The 20,982-nt window shown below is 48.2% G+C and overlaps 1 protein-coding gene across 1 annotated transcript in view; it reads right to left on the bottom strand.

Annotated features, from left to right (window-relative positions):
- Positions 1-17,500, bottom strand: part of RAB11FIP1 (RAB11 family interacting protein 1) — a 51,859-nt gene extending 34,359 nt beyond the window's left edge. The window contains exon 1 of the mRNA XM_075346113.1: positions 17,108-17,500. Within this exon, the coding sequence (XP_075202228.1) occupies positions 17,108-17,457 (350 nt within the window). The 5' untranslated portion in view covers positions 17,458-17,500. The remainder of the gene's footprint in view (positions 1-17,107) is intronic.
- Positions 17,501-20,982: the final 3,482 nt, after the last annotated feature.

Here is a 20,982-nt window from a genome sequence, read left to right as displayed (position 1 = left end):
GCAGAGCTGAAGAAATGTGTGGTGTGAAGCAGAGCTGTGTGTGTGTCTGTGTGTGAAGCAGAGCTGTGTGAGAGTGTGTGTGAAAGAGAGCTGTGTGTGTGTGTGAAGCAGAGCTGAAGAAATGTGTGGTGTGAAGCAGAGCTGTGTGGTGTGAAGCAGAGCTGTGTGTGTGTCTGTGTGTGAAGCAGAGCTGTGTGTGTGTGTGAAAGAGAGCTGTGTGTGTGAAGCAGAGCTGTGTGTGAAGCAGAGCTGAAGAAATATGTGTGGTGTGAAGCAGAGCTGTGTGTGTGTGTGTGTCTGTGTGTGAAGCAGAGCTGTGTGTGAAAGAGAGCTGTGTGTGTGTGTGAAGCAGAGCTGAAGAAATGTGTGGTGTGAAGCAGAGCTGTGTGTGTGTCTGTGTGTGAAGCAGAGCTGTGTGTGTGTCTGTGTGTGAAGCAGAGCTGTGTGTGTGTGAGAGAAGCAGAGCTGAAGAAAGATGTGTGGTGTGAAGCAGAGCTGTGTGTGTGTGAGAGAAGCAGAGCTGAAGAAAGATGTGTGGTGTGAAGCAGAGCTGTGTGTGTGTGAGAGAAGCAGAGCTGAAGAAAGATGTGTGGTGTGAAGCAGAGCTGTGTGTGTGAGAGAAGCAGAGCTGAAGAAAGATGTGTGGTGTGAAGCAGAGCTGTGTGTGAAGCAGAGCTGAAGAAAGATGTGTGGTATGAAGCAGAGCTATGTGTGAAGCAGAGCTGAAGAAAGATGTGTGGTGTGAAGCAGAGCTATGTGTGAAGCAGAGCTGAAGAAAGATTTGTGGTGTGAAGCAGAGCTGTGTGTGTGTGTGAAGCAGAGCTGAAGAAAGATGTGTAGTGTGAAGCAGAGCTGTGTGTGTGTGTGAAGCAGAGCTGTGTGTGTGTGAAGCAGAGCTGAAGAAAGATTTGTGGTGTGAAGCAGAGCTGTGTGTGTGTGTGAAGCAGAGCTGTGTGTGTGTGTGAAGCAGAGCTGTGTGTGTGTGTGAAGCAGAGCTGTGTGTGAAGCAGAGCTGAAGAAAGATGTGTGGTGTGAAGCAGAGCTGTGTGTGTGAAGCAGAGCTGTGTGTTTGAAGCAGAGCTGTGTGTGTGTATATATGAATCAGAGCAGTCTATGCGGCACCCCAGAACTATATGGGTCCCCCAGAGCGCTAAGCCACCCATCCCAGTAATGTGTACGCCACCAGAGCGGTTTGCCACTCCAGTAACGTCTATGCCCCCCCGAGTAATGTCTATGCCCCCTGCCCCTCCTGTAATGTATTTATTGTAGGCCCCAGCCCCTCCTGTGATGTATATACATCAGTGCTGTGTCAGTGTGCATGGTGTGCAGTCATGACTGTTATTGATGGCCATCATGCAACACAGCCATATGTCCTGGAGGAGCTGGAAACAAGCGGGAGAGGTGAGTGAGGCTGCTTGTGACTTCTCCATATTAACACCTGTAATGCGTCTGTGTCTGCATGTAAGTCAGTGTATATGACCGTGCATATATTTGTCTGTTTAAATGTATTTTTGTGAATTTGTCTTCAAATATGTATATGTACGTATGCCTGTATGTGTATGTGTGTGTCTGTGTGTGGATGGGGCCCACTGAGACTCAACCGGGGACCACAAAAACCTGGAGCCGTCCCTGGCTGCCTTAACATTGGGATCAATTAAAAATATGTGAGTAAAGGCCGCTTTACACGCTGCGATATCGGTCCCGATATCGCTAGCGTGCGTACCCGCCCCCATCTGTTGCGCGACACGGGCAAATCGCTGCCCGTGCCGCACAACATTGCCCAGAGCCGTCACACATACTTACCTGTCCGGCGACGTCGCTGTGACCGGCGAACCGCCTCCTTTCTAAGGGGGCGGTCCATGCGGCGTCACAGCGACGCCACTGAAGCGTCACTTAACCGCCGCCCAATAGCAGCGGAGGGGCGGAGATGAGCGGGATGTAACATCCCGCCCACCTCCTTCCTTCTGCATAGCAGCCGGGAGGCAGGTAAGGGGAGCTTCCTCGTTCCTGCGGTGTCACACGGAGCGATGTGTGCTGCCACAGGAACGAGGAACAACTTCGTTACTACTGCAGCAACGATATTAGAGAATGGACCCCCATGTCGCCGATTAGCGATTTTGCACGTTATTGCAACGATGCAAAATCGCTTATCGGTGTCACATGAAACGGCATCGCTAATGCGGCCGAATGTGCGTCACGAATTCCGTGACCCCAACGACTCCGCATTAGCGATGTCGCAGCGTGTAAAGCCCCCTTTACTCTACTTTCTTTATATAAGTGACGACTGTGAGTGATCCTGGACTGTATCTGTATTGTACTGTGTGTATAAGTGACGGCTGTGAGTGATCCTGGACTGTATCTGTATTGTAGTCCTGTAAATCTGAATATGGCAGATCAGGGTAAAGGTCCAGTCACACTAAGCAACTTACCAGCGATCCCAACAACGATGGGGATCGCTGGTAAGTTGCTAGGAGGTTGCTGGTGAGATGTCACACTGCGACGCTCCAGCGATCCCACCAGCAACCTGACCTGGCAGGGATCGCTGGAGCGTCGCTACACGAGTTGCTGGTGAGCTCACCAGCAACCAGTGACAAGCCCCCAGCGCCGCGTGGAAGATGCTGCGCTTGGTAACTAAGGTAAATATCGGGTAACCAACCTGATATTTACCTTGGTTACCAGCGCACGCAGCTACACGTGCAGAGAGCAGGAAGCAGCGCACACTGAGCGCTGGCTCCCTGCTCTCCTAGTTACAGCACACATCGGGTTAATTACCCGATGTGTGCTGCAGCTAAATGTGCACAGAGCAGGGAGCAGCGCACAATGCTTAGCGCTGGCTCCTTGCTCTCCTAGTTACAGCACACATCGGGTTAATTAACCCGATGTGTGCTGCAGCTACATGTGCACAGAGCAGGGAGCAGCGCACAATGCTTAGCGCTGGCTCCTTGCTCTCCTAGTTACAGCACACATCGGGTTAATTAACCCGATGTGTGCTGCAGCTACATGTGCACAGAGCAGGAGCCGGCACTGACAGTGAGAGCAGCGGAGGCTGGTATCAAAGGTAAATATCGGGTAACCAAGGACAGGGCTTCTTGGTTACCCGATGTTTACATTGGTTACCAGCCTCCGCAGAAGCCGGCTCCTGCTGCCTGCACATTTAGTTGTTGCTGTCTCGCTGTCACACACAGCGATCTGTGCTTCACAGCGGGACAGCAACAACTAAAAAATGGCCCAGGACATTCAGCAACAACCAACGACCTCACAGCAGGGGCCAGGTTGTTGCTGGATGTCACACACAGTAACATCGCTAGCAACGTCACAAAAGTTGTTCGTTAGCAGCGATGTTGCTAGCGATGTTGCTTAGTGTGACGGGTCCTTAAGATACATGTTTATTGGATTTATATCTAAATGCTACAGTTCGTGCTCTACTGTTATGGCTAAAAATGTTAACGTTTATGGGGCCCCCACCAGATTTTCTGCCCAGGGGCCCCCACCAACCTTAATCCGGCCCTGGCTGCATCCCAACACTGCTCCCGGGAGTCCCGCACCTTCATCGCAGTGGTGGTGTCCACAATCACCACAACCGTGGGTGGCGTCACGGACAATCTCCCTTAACAAACCCCCTTTTACTGTGGAGCCTGGGATCACAGACCGGGTCACGCTACCGTGATACCCACAGAAGTGACCTCGTGGCCCGGATCCGAGTAACTCCTGGTCCCTGGGCGACACACATGCAGCAGGTTTACTCCCCACCTAACAAGTACAATATAGTACTACCTGTTCAAATTGACTAATGAATTATGGGTATGCAGCCAGGGTGATCCTAAACCAATGGCTGCCACTGGGAGGGGAGGAACGACTTCCTATCACATTTTATAAAGGAACACTCAGTGTTAATACAAGATACAGGTCTGCAGCAGGAACCTCCCCCCTTCACTCTGCCTGCAGGACAGATTGTTAAGACATGCCCTCTGAGCAAGTGTACCCTTCTAAATCAGCTTTCAGCAGAAAATGAAAGAAAAGCGAAAGATTAAAGGCCCCATTACACAAACTAAAGTGGTATGAAGCTGTGAATCAGACACATATGGAGGCGTCCTGAGCCTTCACCGATAGATGTTGTCCGAAGAGGATGATTTGGGCTGTTGAATTTCAGCAGGCAATCTCTGTTCTTCCAAAATAATCTGCTGCAGGAGGAGCCTGGCGGCGCTCAGCACAGGAGCAGTCTGGTCTATGGAAGAGGTCATTCAGCTATTGAGTGTCTATAAGAGGGACTGACCCCTTTGTTCTCTGCATGATTTCGTCAAGATTGTGTCAGAAACATGCAGAATATTCAGAGATTGAGACATCCAGCTTTCCATCAGCATCAGTCATTTATAGGTTGTGTAACCAAACCAACAAAAGCCCCAGTGGCCAAAGCACCAATAATTAGGATGAGGGGGGAGACCACTGGTAAAATAGAGACCAAGACACAAATATTTAGTGAAATTCAAAAATATTTTTAATAATTTACATGTGACTTAAGGTCAGACAGTAGCGACGAATAGGATCTTAAAGACGTCAGGACACAAAGGTTGCACAAGCACCACCTGCAGGTCTAATCCAGCTGCTAGATGTGACAGGGTTAATGTAAAGAGACCCCAGAAAACCAGAGGACGGGGAGATCAAATAAATAAAGAGTAGACAGGTTATAGTCTCCCATGTGTACCTCTCCCTATATATACTAGGGGAACATGTCACTAAATGAACATATAAAAGTAACTACCTTGAGACATGTCGGAGTAGTAGCAAGCTGAACAGGTAGGTGGTGGTGGGCGGAGCCTCGACGCACATTTCCCCAGGCGTGTCCTGACATCTTTAAGATCCTATTAGTCACTTCTGTCGGTCCTTAAGTCACATGTAAATTATTAAAAATATTTTTGTATTTCACTAAATATTTGTGTCTTGGTCTCTATTTTACCAGTGGTCTCCCCCCTCACCCTAATTATTGGTGCTTTGGCCACTGGGACTTTTGTTGGTTGTTGTTCCTAATGAGACCTTCCCTTTAAGGGAAGTTGTAGGTTTACATTTATAGGTGGTGTACCTTGAAGCCTCATCTCATTAAATCAGGGTTGTCCCAAAACAGCCAGAAAAAGCTTTTGACAATTTGTGACAATTTGTAGAAGCCCTTCAGGATGAAACCTGCATGCTGCTGTGTGGGTAAGGACTGATACTATATCCCCCTAAAACTAAGCCCCAGAGATGCTGTTTATCTGCAGATGTAGGGATAATTTGCAGGTAAATAGCAGTCAAATCCTGTGTTAGGCTTAAGGCCCCATCACACACAACGAGATCGCTAACGAGATCGTTGCTACGTCACCGGTTCTGTGACGCAGCAGCGATCTCATTATGTGTGACACCTACCAGCGATCAGGCCCCTGCTGTGAGATCGTTAGTTGTTGCTTAATAGTTGGGACCATTTTCTTCAAAGGCGATGTCCTGCTGGGCAGGACGCATCGCTGTGTTTGACACCCACCAATGACCTCCTGACATGGTCCTAATGCCCGCCGAGATCGTTATACAGGTCGCTCATCGCTACTGCGCCGTTGGTAAGATCTGACTGACATCTCACCAGTGACCTCCCAGCGATCCTTATCAGGCCACATAGTTTTCGGGATCGCTGGTAAGTCACTAAATGTGACGGAGGCTTTAGTGGAGCAGCAGCTACAGGGAAAATGATCTTTTATTCTCTCTGCAACCACTCTCGTCATCAGGGCAATGCAGGGAGCTGTAACAGTGAGTGCGACTATACTCACTCCCCGACACGCTGACTGACAGCCGGCTCCGCAGAATATTGGAGGGGATTGGAAAAACATGACTTTCTTCATGCTGAAGCTGGTACTGATGCCAAGTCCTTTTGAAGTGAGATTGAGCCATACGAGTACTACACAGCTGTAGATCGGTGTGACACTGTTTTGGAAAGAATATGTTTTCTAATTCTGTCCAATACCATTATATTGTACGGTATTCATGCTTTACAATGTACACAGACTTCCCACACATCTCACGTTGTCTTATTTATCAGTGACTCACAGCCTTGCCATTCTCCGGTGGTAGTCACACCGGGTGTGGTAGATGTGATTATTACACCAGGCACTACTCCTGCACAGTCATCACACAGATAGCCCAATTAGAAGAGTTACACATCCTGTAAATAACTTTCCGTCTGGCTCAGAAGTTAATTTGGGAATCTTACTCGTGTCCATTCCACATTCAGAGGACGAGATTCATCAGTCGTCACCAGCATTCTGGTTTAAAATGAAAATGTGCTAATTATTTTGTGCAACTTATTTGAAAAGGATTTTGCAACTTTTTGACCATTGGGCAGAGCTGAGCAGGATGGGGGTTTGGCAAAGCATGGCCAAAATGGTCTTACACTGACAAGCAAAAAAGGGTAACAATGTTTTCCACTTTTGGGCTCCATATCTCACCATTCATTACAGCGTTGAACGTGAGACTCATTATCTAAATAATCTTGGCTATGTGATACATAAATTTGTCTTGTAACCATTTAGCATAGCGTTAGTTAAGCAGATTCTTGTCATTGCACTGCATTGTTAATGTTTTTCTCCTAAAAATGTAAAAATTTGGCTGTAAACACTAACAAAATTAATAAAAATTAAAAATGTGAGTTAACAAAAACACTGGCCAAAACCATCTGGGCATGATCGTGATCAGATTCAGGCATGTCTTTACTGAAATCTGATCCCAGGTCTCTTCTACACATTGGCAATGTTGGTGTATACTGGATGACTCACCGGGATATGTATACAGATTTTCCTTCAACTATAACCACAAGTGTTTGATTGTGTTGAGGTCTGGGGACTGAGGGCCAATCCAGCACCTCTACTTCATTGTCATTTAACCATTTCTTCGCCAATCTCTACCTATGCTTCAAGGGCATTTTCCTTTTCAGACCCATGGTACTAAAGTGTGCAAAGTAGCTCATCTGATAGGATACTCACATATAACTCAGCATTGAGACAACCATTGATCCAGGTCAAGTATCGAACTCCTTTGGCTGTGAAACAACCCCATATCAGGCTTCCTCCACTTAACTCGACAGTTCCTTCAATTTCTCAATCCACTGCTTTCTTTCATTTGCACCCATCAGAACCCAGTTTATTGACTTTCGTCTCATCACTACAAATAGTTTCCAATCTTTTACTGTCCACTTTTCGTACTATTTTGTAAACTTGAGAGAACGCTTCTTTTGATATGAATTTGAGGCTGCTTTAGCTTTTTTAGGCCACCATTCCAGACTTGTGTAATGTGCATAGCTTGGTGCTTGTATGGACATCAGATATCACTACTGTAATATGTAACATACTGCAGTGTTTGTTGTGCCAGAACTGATAGACCTTGTGACGAGCAGGTTTGTTGACTGGTCTTTTTCCATAGACGTCCACCTCTTAGCGTTTGGATGGATGGACTTCATTTCTTATTCTTCAGTCATGGCACTCGCATGATGAAGTTTGTGCAATTTTCTTGGCTGAGAGACCACCATCGATGAGCTGGATGATGCAGTTTTTCATGGGAAATCTTCATGGCTGCTCCTCGATTCAAACCAGTGACCTTTTACTTGGGAATCAACCTAATGACACAGTGACCTAAACAGACTGTAAATTGAGGTAAACAAGAAGAAAGATTCCCACCAGCAACAATGCAGTGAGCCAAGATGATTGTCTATAAAATTAAGGTAGTCTCATGTTCTAAGCTGTAGTGGATTGTGAGATATGGAGCCAGAAAGTCAAACATTCAACACATTGTTACCTTTTTGCTTGGAGTACATTACTTGCTCTGGTGCACAGTGGATGGAAGATGCTCTAAATTCTTTAACAGCTGCCCACCTCCTAATTTTCACATATTTCTCAAGCACTTCATTAAAACTGGCATGCAATAGTCACTTTTACCTTAAAAAGTGTCCACCAGTACACAGCACCATATTCAGTTGTCATCTTGCCACGAGGTCTCATGCACTGACATGAGGAACCACAGTGGGCACCTCAATGACAGCCGGCAGGGTATTCACCAACAGGCGGGCGACTTAACTTATTGGAGGGGGGAGGGGGGGGGGTCATACTGAATGACTATACTGTTGGTAACTACAATGTTACACAATCTCCCTTTCAGGTTTAGTTCTAGTAGCAGTGATCTAGTACAAACACTACACACCATTTTTGAAGATCAAGATACAGTGGACACCACAATGGAGGTGGTTGAGCGGTACCAAGTGATGCCTGACAATACATTCAGCTCATGACAAGCCGTGTGCCAGCAGAGGATATGGGCTCGCATGCTCATTAATCACACAGGAAACTGCAATATACGCACAATGGCCATATACCTAAAAATAGCTGTCACACAATATGCCATCTCATGTAGACCAGCCCAGAACGCTTGCATTAGCCCTATGTTATGGGCATTGATCGAGAAGGACAACACTTGTGTCTAGGACACTTCTGGGACGGTAAGAGGCACTGGGTGCGCCTTAACTGGATTACCGTATTTTTCGCTTTATAAGACGCACTTTTCCTCCCCAAATTTTGGGAGGAAAATGGGGGGTGCGTCTTATAAAGCGGTAGCGGGGGGGGGGGGGGGGTCCTGTCTGAGGCGATCGGGCGGGTGCCTGTGGCTGCATGCAAGCGCCCGGGTACCTGTACTTGCATGCAGCGGCAGCCGGGTACCCGTGGCTGTGTACGGGCGGCAGCGGGTGCTGTGTGGGGTCGGCAGCCAGGTACCTGTGCTTGCATGCGGTGGCAGACGGGTACCCATGGCTGTGTGCGGGCGGCAGCCGGGTGCTGTGTGCGAGCGGCAGTCGGGTGCCCGTGCAGGTACTCGGCTGCCGCCCTCACACAGCCATGGGTACCCGGCTGCCACCGCACGCAAGCACAGGTACCCGGCGGCTTGTACGCGGGGTGGGCGGGCAGCCTGCTGGCTGCCACTCTGTGCATGCGGGGCGGGCGGCTGTGCAGCTTACCAGTTGTCCGCGGTCCCACTTTCAAATGATGGCGCCGGTGGAGCTCTTGGATGAGAGCTCCATCTGCGCACGCGCTGCTCCGGGAGTCAGCGCGTGCGCAGATGGAGCCCTTGGATGAGAGCTCCATCTGCGCATGCGTCGCTCCGGGCGCCATTACTTGAATCGGGACCGCGGACACACTCCACCACTGAGCCGTCGCCGCCGCTCCCACTACTGAGCCGCCGCTGCCACCACTGAACCGGGACCGCGGACACACGCCACCACTGAGCAGTCCCTGCCGCTGCCACCACTGAGCAGTTGCCGCCGCTCCCACCACTGAGCCGCCGCCGCCGCTGCCACCACTGAACCGGGACCGCGGACACACGCCACCACTGAGCAGTCCCTGCCGCTGCCACCACTGAGCAGTCCCTGCCGCTGCCACCACTGAGCAGTTGCCGCCGCCGCTGCCACCACTGAACCGGGACCGCGGACACTCACTGCACCGGCCTGCTGCACGGCTCACACGCCACGGCTGCTGCCGCCACCACGGACCCCACGGATCCTGCCACCGCGGACGCCACCGCGCCTGCAACCACGGCACCTGCAACCACGGACCCCGCTGCCACTGACCTGCCGCGCCTGCCAGCACAACCTGTGCCTCCTGTGACCCCGCTTCACCACCACTGCTGCCCCCCTCCGGTAAGAGAACACCGGAGTATAAGACGGACCCCATTTTTCTTTTTTTTTACCTTTTTTATGTCTAAGTTTGGGGTGCGTCTTATATTCCGGTGCGTCTTATAAAGCGAAAAATACGGTATATATGTTTTCACTCCTAACAAGTGGCCTTTTCACATCAGATTAAGACTGCTTGCTTTGGAACATTCTGTTCAATAAACTTCAAGTGCCTGCCATGTGTCTGTGCCATGTGGCGGAAAACAAAAAACTGGTTTATACAAGGTCCTACTGATGGAACCGGACCGTGCAAGTATTGCATATAGGCATGGAAAATGCAAATGGGAGGCATGAAGGGGAAAGCGTTCAGGAGCAAGTCTCAGAAAAGGATTCAAGGACTGTTTGTAAGAAGAAAAATAATTCATTGCAAAAGGTGCTTCAGACTCCAAGGAATCATTTCTGCACCATGTAGAAGAGTGACGGACTCCACATAGATTAACAAAAACGGCCACACAGCTGACAGGGACAACATTTAAAGGGCCGTTCATGTCAGGGGTCCTCTTCTGATCTGTGCTTGATACTGGACAGATCGCTGAGTCGGCATGTGCTGTGTGTGAAGGGGCTGGCTGCTTGTTTCTGTAGCCAAGCCATCCCCCTCCATTGTCACAGTTGATGCCTATTCAGAAGGGGCCCAGCTAACAAATCAGCCAGCCCCCTCCAGACCACTCCGATCACTCAGGAAAGTCTCACTGAGCACAATCTAGAATAAAACCTGTGACCAGGGGCATCATTGAGACATAAAGTATATTAATACATTTTTATAAGAAACCAATTTAGGTACTTCTGAAGTTATATAGGTTTGCACTAGTGGCTATGCACAGGCACAATGGAGGACATTGTGGCAACTTTGACATAGCATCATCATTATTTTAGCTAACATCTGGTGGACACTTCTACACCACAAAACAAATGTAAACCACTGACATAAGAAACTTGGAATATTGTATAAAATTTGTCATCTGAAGACTTTCAATAAAATTAGAAAACCCTTAAAAAGGTGTCCATTACTCGCACAACCCCTTCTCAGGTTTGTCCCTGTCAAAACACGTCCACACAGTTCCGGCACTTACGATTTTGGGGCTCACGTGTCATTACTACATCACACGATCCCTGCACCCAGTTACCATTAACTTCCCTCTCCCCTAGCTCTGATGTCCTCTTGATGTGCGATTTGCCTAAAGGACGGAAGAGAAACTGGCGCTAACTGGGTGCAAGGATTGGGTGATTTAATAATGTCATGTGAGCCCTAGGAGAGCGACTGGCAGCTGTGATTAGAAGTGTTATTATAGGGGGCAAACTCATTGATTGAGAAAGGATTGTATGAGTAGTGGATAAACCCTTTAATCTGGAGACTTCAAGTTAAGGCTACTTTCACACATCCGGATTTTTGCTCTGCGGCACAATACGGCGTTCTGCGGTTGCGTTTTTTTTGCATAAACTTACATTAGTGCCGTATTGTGCCGCAGGGGCTTGCGTTCGGTCCGGTTTTTGCCGCATGCGGCAGATTTAGCCGATGCCGCGGCCGGATCGAACGTTCCCTGCAACGTTTTTTGCTCCGGCAAAAAACACGCCATCGCGCCGCTGCGGCGCATTTTTCAATGCATACCTATGGAGGCCGGATGCGGCGCGATGTGGAAAAAAACGCATCCGCTCGCCGCATGCGTTTTTTTCCACTGCGCATGCTCAGTAGCATGCCGCAACCGGAAAAAAACGAACGGGCCGCATGTAAAAACTTATGCAAAGGATGCGGTGTTTTCACCGCATCCGTTGCATAGTTTTCACAGCCGGATTGAGCCGCAGTGCTCAAACCGGATGTGTGAAAGTAGCCTAAGGCTGGTTTCACACATCAGTTTTTTTGCCATCAGGCGCAATCCAGCCTTAACGTGAAGTCTCCAGCTTAAAGGGTTTATCCACTACTCATACAATCCCTTCTCAATTAATGAGTTTGCCCCCTATAATAAACACTTCTAATCACAGCTGGCAGTCGCTCTCCTAGGGCTCACATGACATTATTACATCACCCAATCCTTGCACCCAGTTAGTGCCAGTTTCTCTTCCGTCCTTTAGGCAAATCGCACATCAAAAGGACATCAGATCTAGGGGAGAGGGAAGTTAATGGTAACTGGGTGCAGGGATCATGTGATGTAGTAATGACACGCGAGTCCCAAAACCATTGCAAGGTACCTTTTATTATAAGCAGAGGAGCTACCTCTGCAGTCTATCAGCCGCCATCTCCTCTGGCCAGTCCCAGTGTCACTGCCCTCCTCTGATCTTGTACTTGTAACATAGGAGAGTGCACGTTAGGACAGGAGAACAAGCATGCCGCTGGTCAGAAGTGTCAATCCTGCATTGCCACCAGCAAGCTGTGCGCTCCTGCGGACACAAGCACTTTAAAGGGAACCTGTCACAAGATTCGGTGACTATAAGCTGTGACCACCAGCAGTGGGCTCTTATATATACACAGCATGTTAGAATGCGGTATAAGAGAGCCCTGGCCGCTGTGTAGAACATAAAAATCAATTTATAATACTCACCTAAACGGCCGGTGTGGTGCAGACGGGTCAGATGGGTGGCTCCATGCTCCGGTACTAGCGCCTCCTCTTTCGGCCATCTTCATCCTCCTTCTGAAGCCTGGGTGCATGACGCATCCTAAGTCATACACACTTGCCGGTCACACGCAGGCGCACTACAATATTTTGATTTTCAGAAGGAGGACGACAAAGATGGCCGAAAGGAGGCGCCGGCACCGGAGAATGGAGACTCCCATATGAACTAACTACACCGCAGGGACCCCAAGAGTATTATAAAGGGATTTTTACATTCTACACAGCAGCCTGGGCTTTTATACAGCATGTTAGAACGGTGTATATAAGAGCCCACTGGTGATGGCCGCAGCTTATAGGCCCCAAAATCTGCTGACAGGTTCCCTTTATAGTGCCTCAGACAGGGAAGCAGGAAACAGAATTGCTTATAAATTCTTTACAAGTAGTTTCTATCCCCATACACCTATGATTAAGTAATGTCCCGATCGGGTTACCCCTCTGCACCCGTCATATGTCTTATTCCCCACTCAGGTAACGAGATCCTGATTAGATGTCACTTCATGTTCCTGTGAAGACATGAGACTAGGAGCTTCTCCTCTGCACGTTCCCATAGATATCTAATGAGCCACAGCCCGCATGCAAAAATTACACATTAACCACCCAGGAGGGAAGAGGAAGCTTCAGTAAATACACAGAATCGATCCTCTACTGTTTGTACGCAATAAATTACAAATCTGGGTCAACAAAGAAACCAAAATATTTTGTCCATGAGCCATTGTCTCTATAAAGCCATCTAGCACCATCCCGAGCCCCGCATCCTGAGCGCACACTACAGAGGAAGGAGGCACAGGGATGGATTAGAGACCCATGTGTACAACCATCAGCAGAAAAAGATCCAGGAAAACAGCGGCAGTGTTTTTCCTGAAGGACTCTTTCACACATCCGTGTCTCCGGTACGTGGTTTGGTCCTTTTCCTCACGTGCCGGAGACACGGCACACGTAGACCCATTAAAATCAATGGGTCTACGCACATGTGCATACTCTGCCATGGACCGTGTGGAGCATACGTGTGCCCCACACGTGAACATGTCAGTTTTTCTCCGGCATCACGGGTGTCACATGGCCCGCATACGGACCACAATGTGTTCCGTGTGACATGCACCGGAGAAAAACACACGTGTCTGAGGAAAAAAAACAAAAACAAAAAAAAAAACAGCAAATCTTTACTCACCTTCTCCAGCCCTGCTGTCTCTGCCGCTGCTGTCACTTGCTTCTGACCGCCGCTCATTATGCTCATTGCATATTCACTTCACTGCGGCCAGAAGCAGCAGCAGGGAGTCGGCAGGACCGGAGACCGAAGATCAGCACCACGGACAGCGACGCCAGGGACAGGTGAGTAGAAGTTCCTGTTCTCCGTGTGTTATCACGGATAACACACGGAGAACACACGTGTGCCATAAACACAGCTCACAGAGGGCAATACGCACCTCTGACACGTCTGTGAAAAACATGCGTGATTTTCACGGACGTGAGAAAGAGGCCTAAGACTCAGTGTTGTGTTTTTCGTGGTTTACCCCCTTCACATTCAGAGTACAGGCTGCCTCCAAGCAGAATCTGCCTGCAGAGTGGACCCATCTTTTAGCTGCTTAATGGGTTTCAAAAGCCTGACTGTTACAAAGGATGGAAGACATGCAAAGTAGTTTTGGACTTTTTTAGTGGGTTCCAGTTAGTTTTGTACAGTTTGCGGGTAACTTCACTGGGGTCTGTGCTCCAGGGGGCTCATTACTGCCCCCAGAATTTCTCCTGACGTTATATCCCCTATGAAACGCTAGTAGCGTGTAGGCACGTGAGGCTCCTTAAGAGGATTCTCTAGGTGCTTTGCTCTAATATATGTGAGCAATGAGTTCTGTGGTTTTTGTTTTTAATTGTTGGGAATCTAAGCTTTCCCCATAAGGTCGCCCTAGTTTTGCTTTACGAAACACATGTTAGCAAAATATTCCTGGCAGACAGGACCGCTCAAAAACAAATGAGTAATGAGTTTTCCTGGATTTATAAGCAGAATTACGCCACATAATGAGCAAATAAAAATCATAGAAACTGTGACCTCATCTGCAGACATAACATTACAGGCATGTGACCGGCTGAGGAGTGTGACGCTGCGGCTTATTACTAATGTAATGTCACAGCCACTTGTCACCGTTATCACGATGCACTGCCAGTGTCCATCAGAGCGGCCTCAGGCCTGGCCAGCCTGCGCAGAAATCATCTTATCCAATCATTTTAGTCTATTAGGTTAGAACATTTCTTGCAAAAGTCCTGAAGGTGTCTTCTGAGCAGTGTCTCCCAGACATGTCCTATAAGCAGCCACATATCTGACCAGCAGCGTCTGCAGATCTGGTATTGCTCAGTTATTCTGTGGCGCTGTCAACGTCCGGAAAAGAAAAGCGCTGCAGAGCACTACAGACACCAGAAGCGGAGGCCGAGCGCTGGGCCCCGGGAGAGAGGTGAAAGCAATACTAGTTATTGTTTAAAGCAAACGGCAGTCTGAAAGGGGGGGGGGGGTGGAATGGGGGCTGCGGAAACAAAAAAATGTAAGTTTTAAAAATAATTTCACCTGACGAGCAAGCATTAGATGTTTGCTAGCATGAAACGGGCCTATTTCAGGAACAATCGTTCCCAGACGGAGGCCAGTGGAAATACACCTTCTATAGGACATCTTAAAAGCTACACAATAACTGCTCAGTTCCATATGATGAGGGGGTGTTCATCTGCCAGGGGCTCTCCTGTATTACACATCCTTAAAAAAAAAAAAAAACAAAACAAAAAAACCCCACACAACACACAAAAACCCAGACCAATAGCAGTGTGCCAGGCCAATACCAACATACAGAGCGTCAGAGCAGATGCTGGAGCCCCACGGGGGCAAGAACAGCCCACGGGAAGCCAACAGCCCACGGGGGGCCCTGCTGCTTTGTAGGTGGATGTTGGCCCCTGCACCACTGACATGTCCATCCCATTTGAGGTCCAAAGTACCTAGGGGCTGCTCTGTCCAAGTTTTATTTGGTGACGTTCAGTGCATATAGGAGAGGCCAAATTGTACAATACACAAAGGCCAGCATCGCACTGACATATGACTCAGAAAAGTGCAGTGTGATAAAATCTTGCATTGCAATGGGGCTAATGCTGCTTGTTGCAATTGTATGAGTCTTGGCTCACTTGCATCCATACAAGTCTATGGGTGCGAGACATCGGACTGCACTCAGACGACAACAAAGTGCAGTGTGATAAACCCACAGGCTAACAATGGAGGTGATTGAGAGATCACCCTCCTTGGGGTACGTGCCCACGATCTGTGTTTGCAACGTTTTGGATGCAGCATATTACAGCTGCATCCATAATGCTGTGATATACAGTACAAGCTGTGGATGGGATTTCTAGAAATCCGATGCCACTGTACGTGTATGGCCCACAGCGAAGACTGACCTACAGTGCGGCTCTCCGAGCCATAGCATGTCAATTCTTTGCTGCAGAGTTGCAAGCGTCCTCCGTAGGGAGAACACAAGTGATAGACTGACTGCCCGATCCCGGATCGTGGGCACAACTCGCAACCCAGCAGGTCAGGACCCGACGCGTCCAGGACGCGGCGGGTCCTGATTGTTGGCAGATACCTTAGAAGGGAGCCAGCAGCAATCCGTTGGTAGAGGAGTTCTGCAAACAACTTTTGGCTGTTTTGGAAGAATTGATTTTTTGCAGGATCTGTTTTTTAACATTGATGTCTATGGAAAACTGATCCGTTAGCCGATTGCTATTTAATAATCCAGTTTCCTTGCATTTGTAAAGGATACATTTTCTTCTTAGGCTAGGTTCCGTCAATTTGTATCAGTCACAATCTGCGGCTCTGGTAAACAACGGAAATGTGAACCTAGCCTTACAGAAAACATTTCAAATGGAAGATAAACAGCAATCAGGTACCTGATCCGCTTTCCATAGACTCCAATGTTAAACAGATCCAGCAAAAATCACTTCTTTCAAAACAGACAAAAGTTATTTACCATCAGATCTCTGCAGGATCCATTCTAATGGATCATTAGGCTATGTGCCCACGGGCGCGCGTACCTGCGGATGTATCCGCAGGTACGAGCGCATGTTTCCCGCAGCTGCCCGCCGACTATTTTTAGCTGCTAGATTACAGCGGAATAGCTGCGGGAAACATGCGGATATTCATGCGGCTTACCTGCGGACGTCCCGGCCTCTATCTCCATAGCGGAGGGCCGGGACATCCGCAGGTAATTCCGCATGAATAATTGACATGCAATTATACAAGCGGATGCCTACATCCGCAGCATGTTCGGCAGCCGCACTTTCCGCAGCGTGGACACAGCACTCCCCATGTCCCATAGGATAACATGGGGAGTGACTGTACATGCTAAAACCTGAGGATTTATCTGGAAAATCCAGAACAATCCCCAGGTTTTCTGCGGCAAAATCCGCAGAAAGAAGCTCCCGTGGGCACATGGCTTACTGAACAAGTGATCTCAGCCTAATAACACTGCTGTATAGGCTACAAGTGACCTCAGGTTAGGGACAACGTCTATCTATGATGTATCATATGGAGAAAACGTTAGAGCCATAGAATGAGGGGAACTTTCAGAAGAGAGGGTCCCCCACTACAGCCCAGGGGCCGCACACACCTGAGGCCGGTCCTATCTATGAATGACCAACTAATAGGACAGGCGAGGAGTTTTTTGGATCAACCAATCAAAAAGCAGTTTTCATTATGTACATAGACTTGTGTGAATGAGAGCAGCCCTGTGATTGGTTGCCCGGCGCAGATACTCACTGGACCTTCCTCCGGTTCTTGGTCTGGTGCAGCTCCCACAGGTTGAGGTCCAGTTGGCCCAGGAACTTGTCCATCCCCACCAGCGCCCGGTGCATGACGATGACGTGCACGGTGCAGCGCTCCTGGTTGTTGTTGTGCAGCAGCGGCACCTCGAAGCTGGCCTCCTCCTTCCACACCGGCGCCTGGCACTTCTCGGCCACGGTGGTGGAGTACTTCTCCTTGCCCAGCTGGATGATGGCGTACGCATCGTTGGTGCCGGCTTTGCCCTTTGACCTCAGCCCCATGGCTTGTAGGACCGTGACCTGGACGTGTGTGGGGAACCAGGTCTGTGCCTGCTGCGCGAGCGCCATGTCTCCGCCGTCACCTGCCGCTGTGAGTGCGGAGCGGGCGGGGACTAGACACTTATAGAGTCTTCTCAGGTAGGCGGGGCTCCCGAGCACGTCACCGCCTCTCCCTGACAACCTGCTGCCCCGGCATCCCGCCGTAGCTAGGTAACACTGCAGTCACGTGATTCTAGAGCCGGCCAATTAGGATGGGCTCCCACCTCGCTGAGAACACCTTTGTTGTTTGATGCAACTTTATTAACAAACCTGAAAGACAAAAAAAGTTTTTGAAAGTTACCGGATAGAATTCTGGAACTGTAAATACGCAACCAATCGTAGCACAGGTTTCATTTCTCAAGTGCAGTATTAGAAATGAAAGCTGAGCAGGGATTGGCCCCAGGTTTCAGTCAGTGACATCATGATACCTGCGACCGTTTTACGCTGGTCATCCCTCTTTTGCTAGTGTCTGTCTCAACCTCAGGAGCCCCCAGTGTGCAGCCCCCTGCATACCCCTGAGAGCAGCCTCTCTGTGCCTGCCATACAGCTGCCCAATGGGCGCAGAAACTGCCATCATGATTGCAATAAGGCTATATTGCCAGGATCTGGGTACTACGCTGCGTTCTTGACTCGACCTCTGCGGGGGAGCGCAGCGTCCATGCACACGATCAGGATTCTGGGCGCTGCAGACTGTCGCTGTGCTCTCTCCGCTGAGAACATATATGACCCATGGACAGCTGTCCCCCCCAAAAAAAATATTTGTCACATAAGAACATATCTCACAACTTTGCAGCCCTTAAAGGGAACCTGTCAGGTGCAATATACACCCAGGACAACGAGCAGTTCTGGGTGCATATTGCTAATCCCTGCCTAACTGTCCCTGTATACACTAGCATAGATAAAGAGATCTTGAGAAAAGTATTTCTAAAGATTGTTTATTATATGCTAATGAGCGCAGGGACTAGTCCCGAGGGTGAGTTCACTTGGCTAGCCGCCCACATAGTATCATACTAACATGCTAATGAATACGCAGTGACACCACACAAACCTCACTGTTCATGGCGGCCGGTGGAGGATGGATGCACACTGGGCATGATCCGGAGTACCTGATACTTCCGATCATGCGCACTAAACTGATGCCGGGTGTAAGCTTCCCGACTTCAGTGAGGTACAGTGCGCATGACCAGAAGTTCCAGGGACTACAGATCATGTGTAGTGCACATCCATCCTCTGCCGACCGCCATCAAGACTGAGCTGTACATTCATTAGCATGTTCATACGCTCACAGGGGAGTGCTAGCATGCTATGTGGGCTGGCTAGCCAAGGGAACAGACGCCCTTGCGACTAGTCCCTGGCCTCATTAGCATATAATAAACAATCTTTAGAAATACTTTTTCGAAAGATCTCTTTATATATGATAGTGTATACAGGGACAGTTAGGCAGGGATTAGCAATATACACCCAGAACTGCTTGTGGTTCTGGGCGCATACTGCACCTGACAGGTTCCCTTTAAAAAATAATTTTCTTCTGATTGAAGCACCTAGATTTCCCTTTCATTGCACCCAATATATGTAAGAATACCATACAGAGGGGCAGTGTGTGTGTGGGAGATATTATACAGAGGGGCAGTGTGTGTGGTGGATATTATACATAGGAGCAGTGAGTGTGAGAGAGATATTATACAGAGGAGCAGTGTATGCAGGGGGATATTATACCGAGGGGCAGTGTGTGTGTGTGGAGACGCTTTACAGAGGGGTAGTGTGTGTGGGGCGATATACAGAGGGGCAGTGTGTGGAGAGATATTATACATAGGCGCAGTGTGTGTGTGTGTGTGGGGCAATATACAGAGGGACAGTGAGTGTGGGAGGATATTATAAACAGGGGCAGCTTGTGAGGAGGTGATAGTATACAGAGGGGCAGCGTATGTGAGGAATATCATATGGAGAGACAGTGTGTGTGGGGGTATATTATACAGAGGAGCAGTGTGTGTGGGAGAGATATTGTACAGAGGGAAAGTGTGTGTGGGAAATATACAGAGAGGCAATGTGTGAGGGGGATATTATACATAGGGGCAGTGTGGGAGAGATATTATGGAGAGGGACGGTATAGAGGGTGTATTATATAGATGGTGTATTATGGAGATGGGCGGTGTAGTGTGTGTATTATGGAGAGGGGCAATGTAGAGGGTGTCTTATTAATTTTCTGAGGGAAATACTTCATTTTCTCGAACAACTTCAAGGGTGTTAACATTTGTGGCCATAACTATGTGTGGGCAGATTAAACTTTGTGAAGGACGTATGAATCAAGCCACATACAAAGTTATCCTGGAAAAACAGTTGCTTCCTTCTGTTCAGGCAATGTTCCCGAATTCTGAGGACTGGTTTTTCCAGCAGGACAATGCGCCATGCCACACAACTAGGTCAATCAATGTGTGGATGAAGGACCACCACATCAAAACCCTGTCATGGCCAATGTCCAGACCTGAACCCCATTGAAAACCTCTGGAATGTAATCAAAAGGAAGATGGACAGTCACAAGCCATTAAACAAAGAAGAACTGCTTACATTTTTGCACCAGGAGTGGCATAAGGTCACCCAAAAGCAGTGTGAAAGACTGGTGGAAAGCATGCCAAGGCGCATGAGAGCTGTGATTAAAAATCATGGTTATTCCACAAAATATTGATTTCTGAATCCTTCCTGAGATAAAACATTAGTATTGTTGTTTATAAATTATTATGAACTTGTTTTCTTTGCATTATTTGAGGTCTGAAAGCAATGCATTGTTTTGTTATTTTGACAATTTCTCATTTTCAGAAAATAAATACAAAATGTATTGATTGGAAATTCGGAGACGTTGTCAGTAGTTTATAGAATAAAAGAATAATTTAGATTTCACTCAAAAATATACTTATAAAGAGAAAAATCAGAAAAGCTGAACATTTTGCAATGGTCTCTTAATATTTGTCAGCGCTATATATATATTTATCCAGTATACAATAGACTCGATTCATTATTGCCAGAGCGGTATATATCGATATATATAGTATATAATAGACTCAATTCATTATTGCATTTGCGCCTATTTTTGTGGTCTAGTGTTTGGTGTTCTTTATATTTTATTCCTATATAAAGTCTATATTACATGTGTTCACCTGAGTATTTTTTATTTTCATCATTGTGTATGGGGTTTGCAGATGTTTTGTCAGTGCCTTAGTGACACATCACATATCCAGTACATCATGGGGATCACAGGGGTTCAGGCTCTGTGCCCCAGCAATCGCCACCTGGTCTGCAGCTTATCTTGTAGCCGAGAAGTGGTTGTAACTGCCAGGACCGCTCCGTGCATTTTAACCCCCTAAATACTGCAATCAATAGTGATCACATCTTTTAGGAGGCAGTAAGAGAATCACAGGGACCCAATTGCTGCTATGGTAACGCTTGGTCGTCACCATGACAGCCCTCAGGTTACCCAGCTATTGAAAGCATCGCACACCATGCCACATGCATGGTGTGTGAGGAAAAAAGCACAGTTAGAGTCTACATGTTTGTAGTGAG

This window comes from Anomaloglossus baeobatrachus, chromosome 4 (genome assembly GCF_048569485.1).
Source record: "Anomaloglossus baeobatrachus isolate aAnoBae1 chromosome 4, aAnoBae1.hap1, whole genome shotgun sequence".
In the NCBI taxonomy this organism is placed as follows: Eukaryota; Metazoa; Chordata; class Amphibia; order Anura; family Aromobatidae; genus Anomaloglossus; species Anomaloglossus baeobatrachus.
Note: the sequence above shows the minus strand (reverse complement) of the source record. Positions and strands in the feature narration are given on the sequence as shown.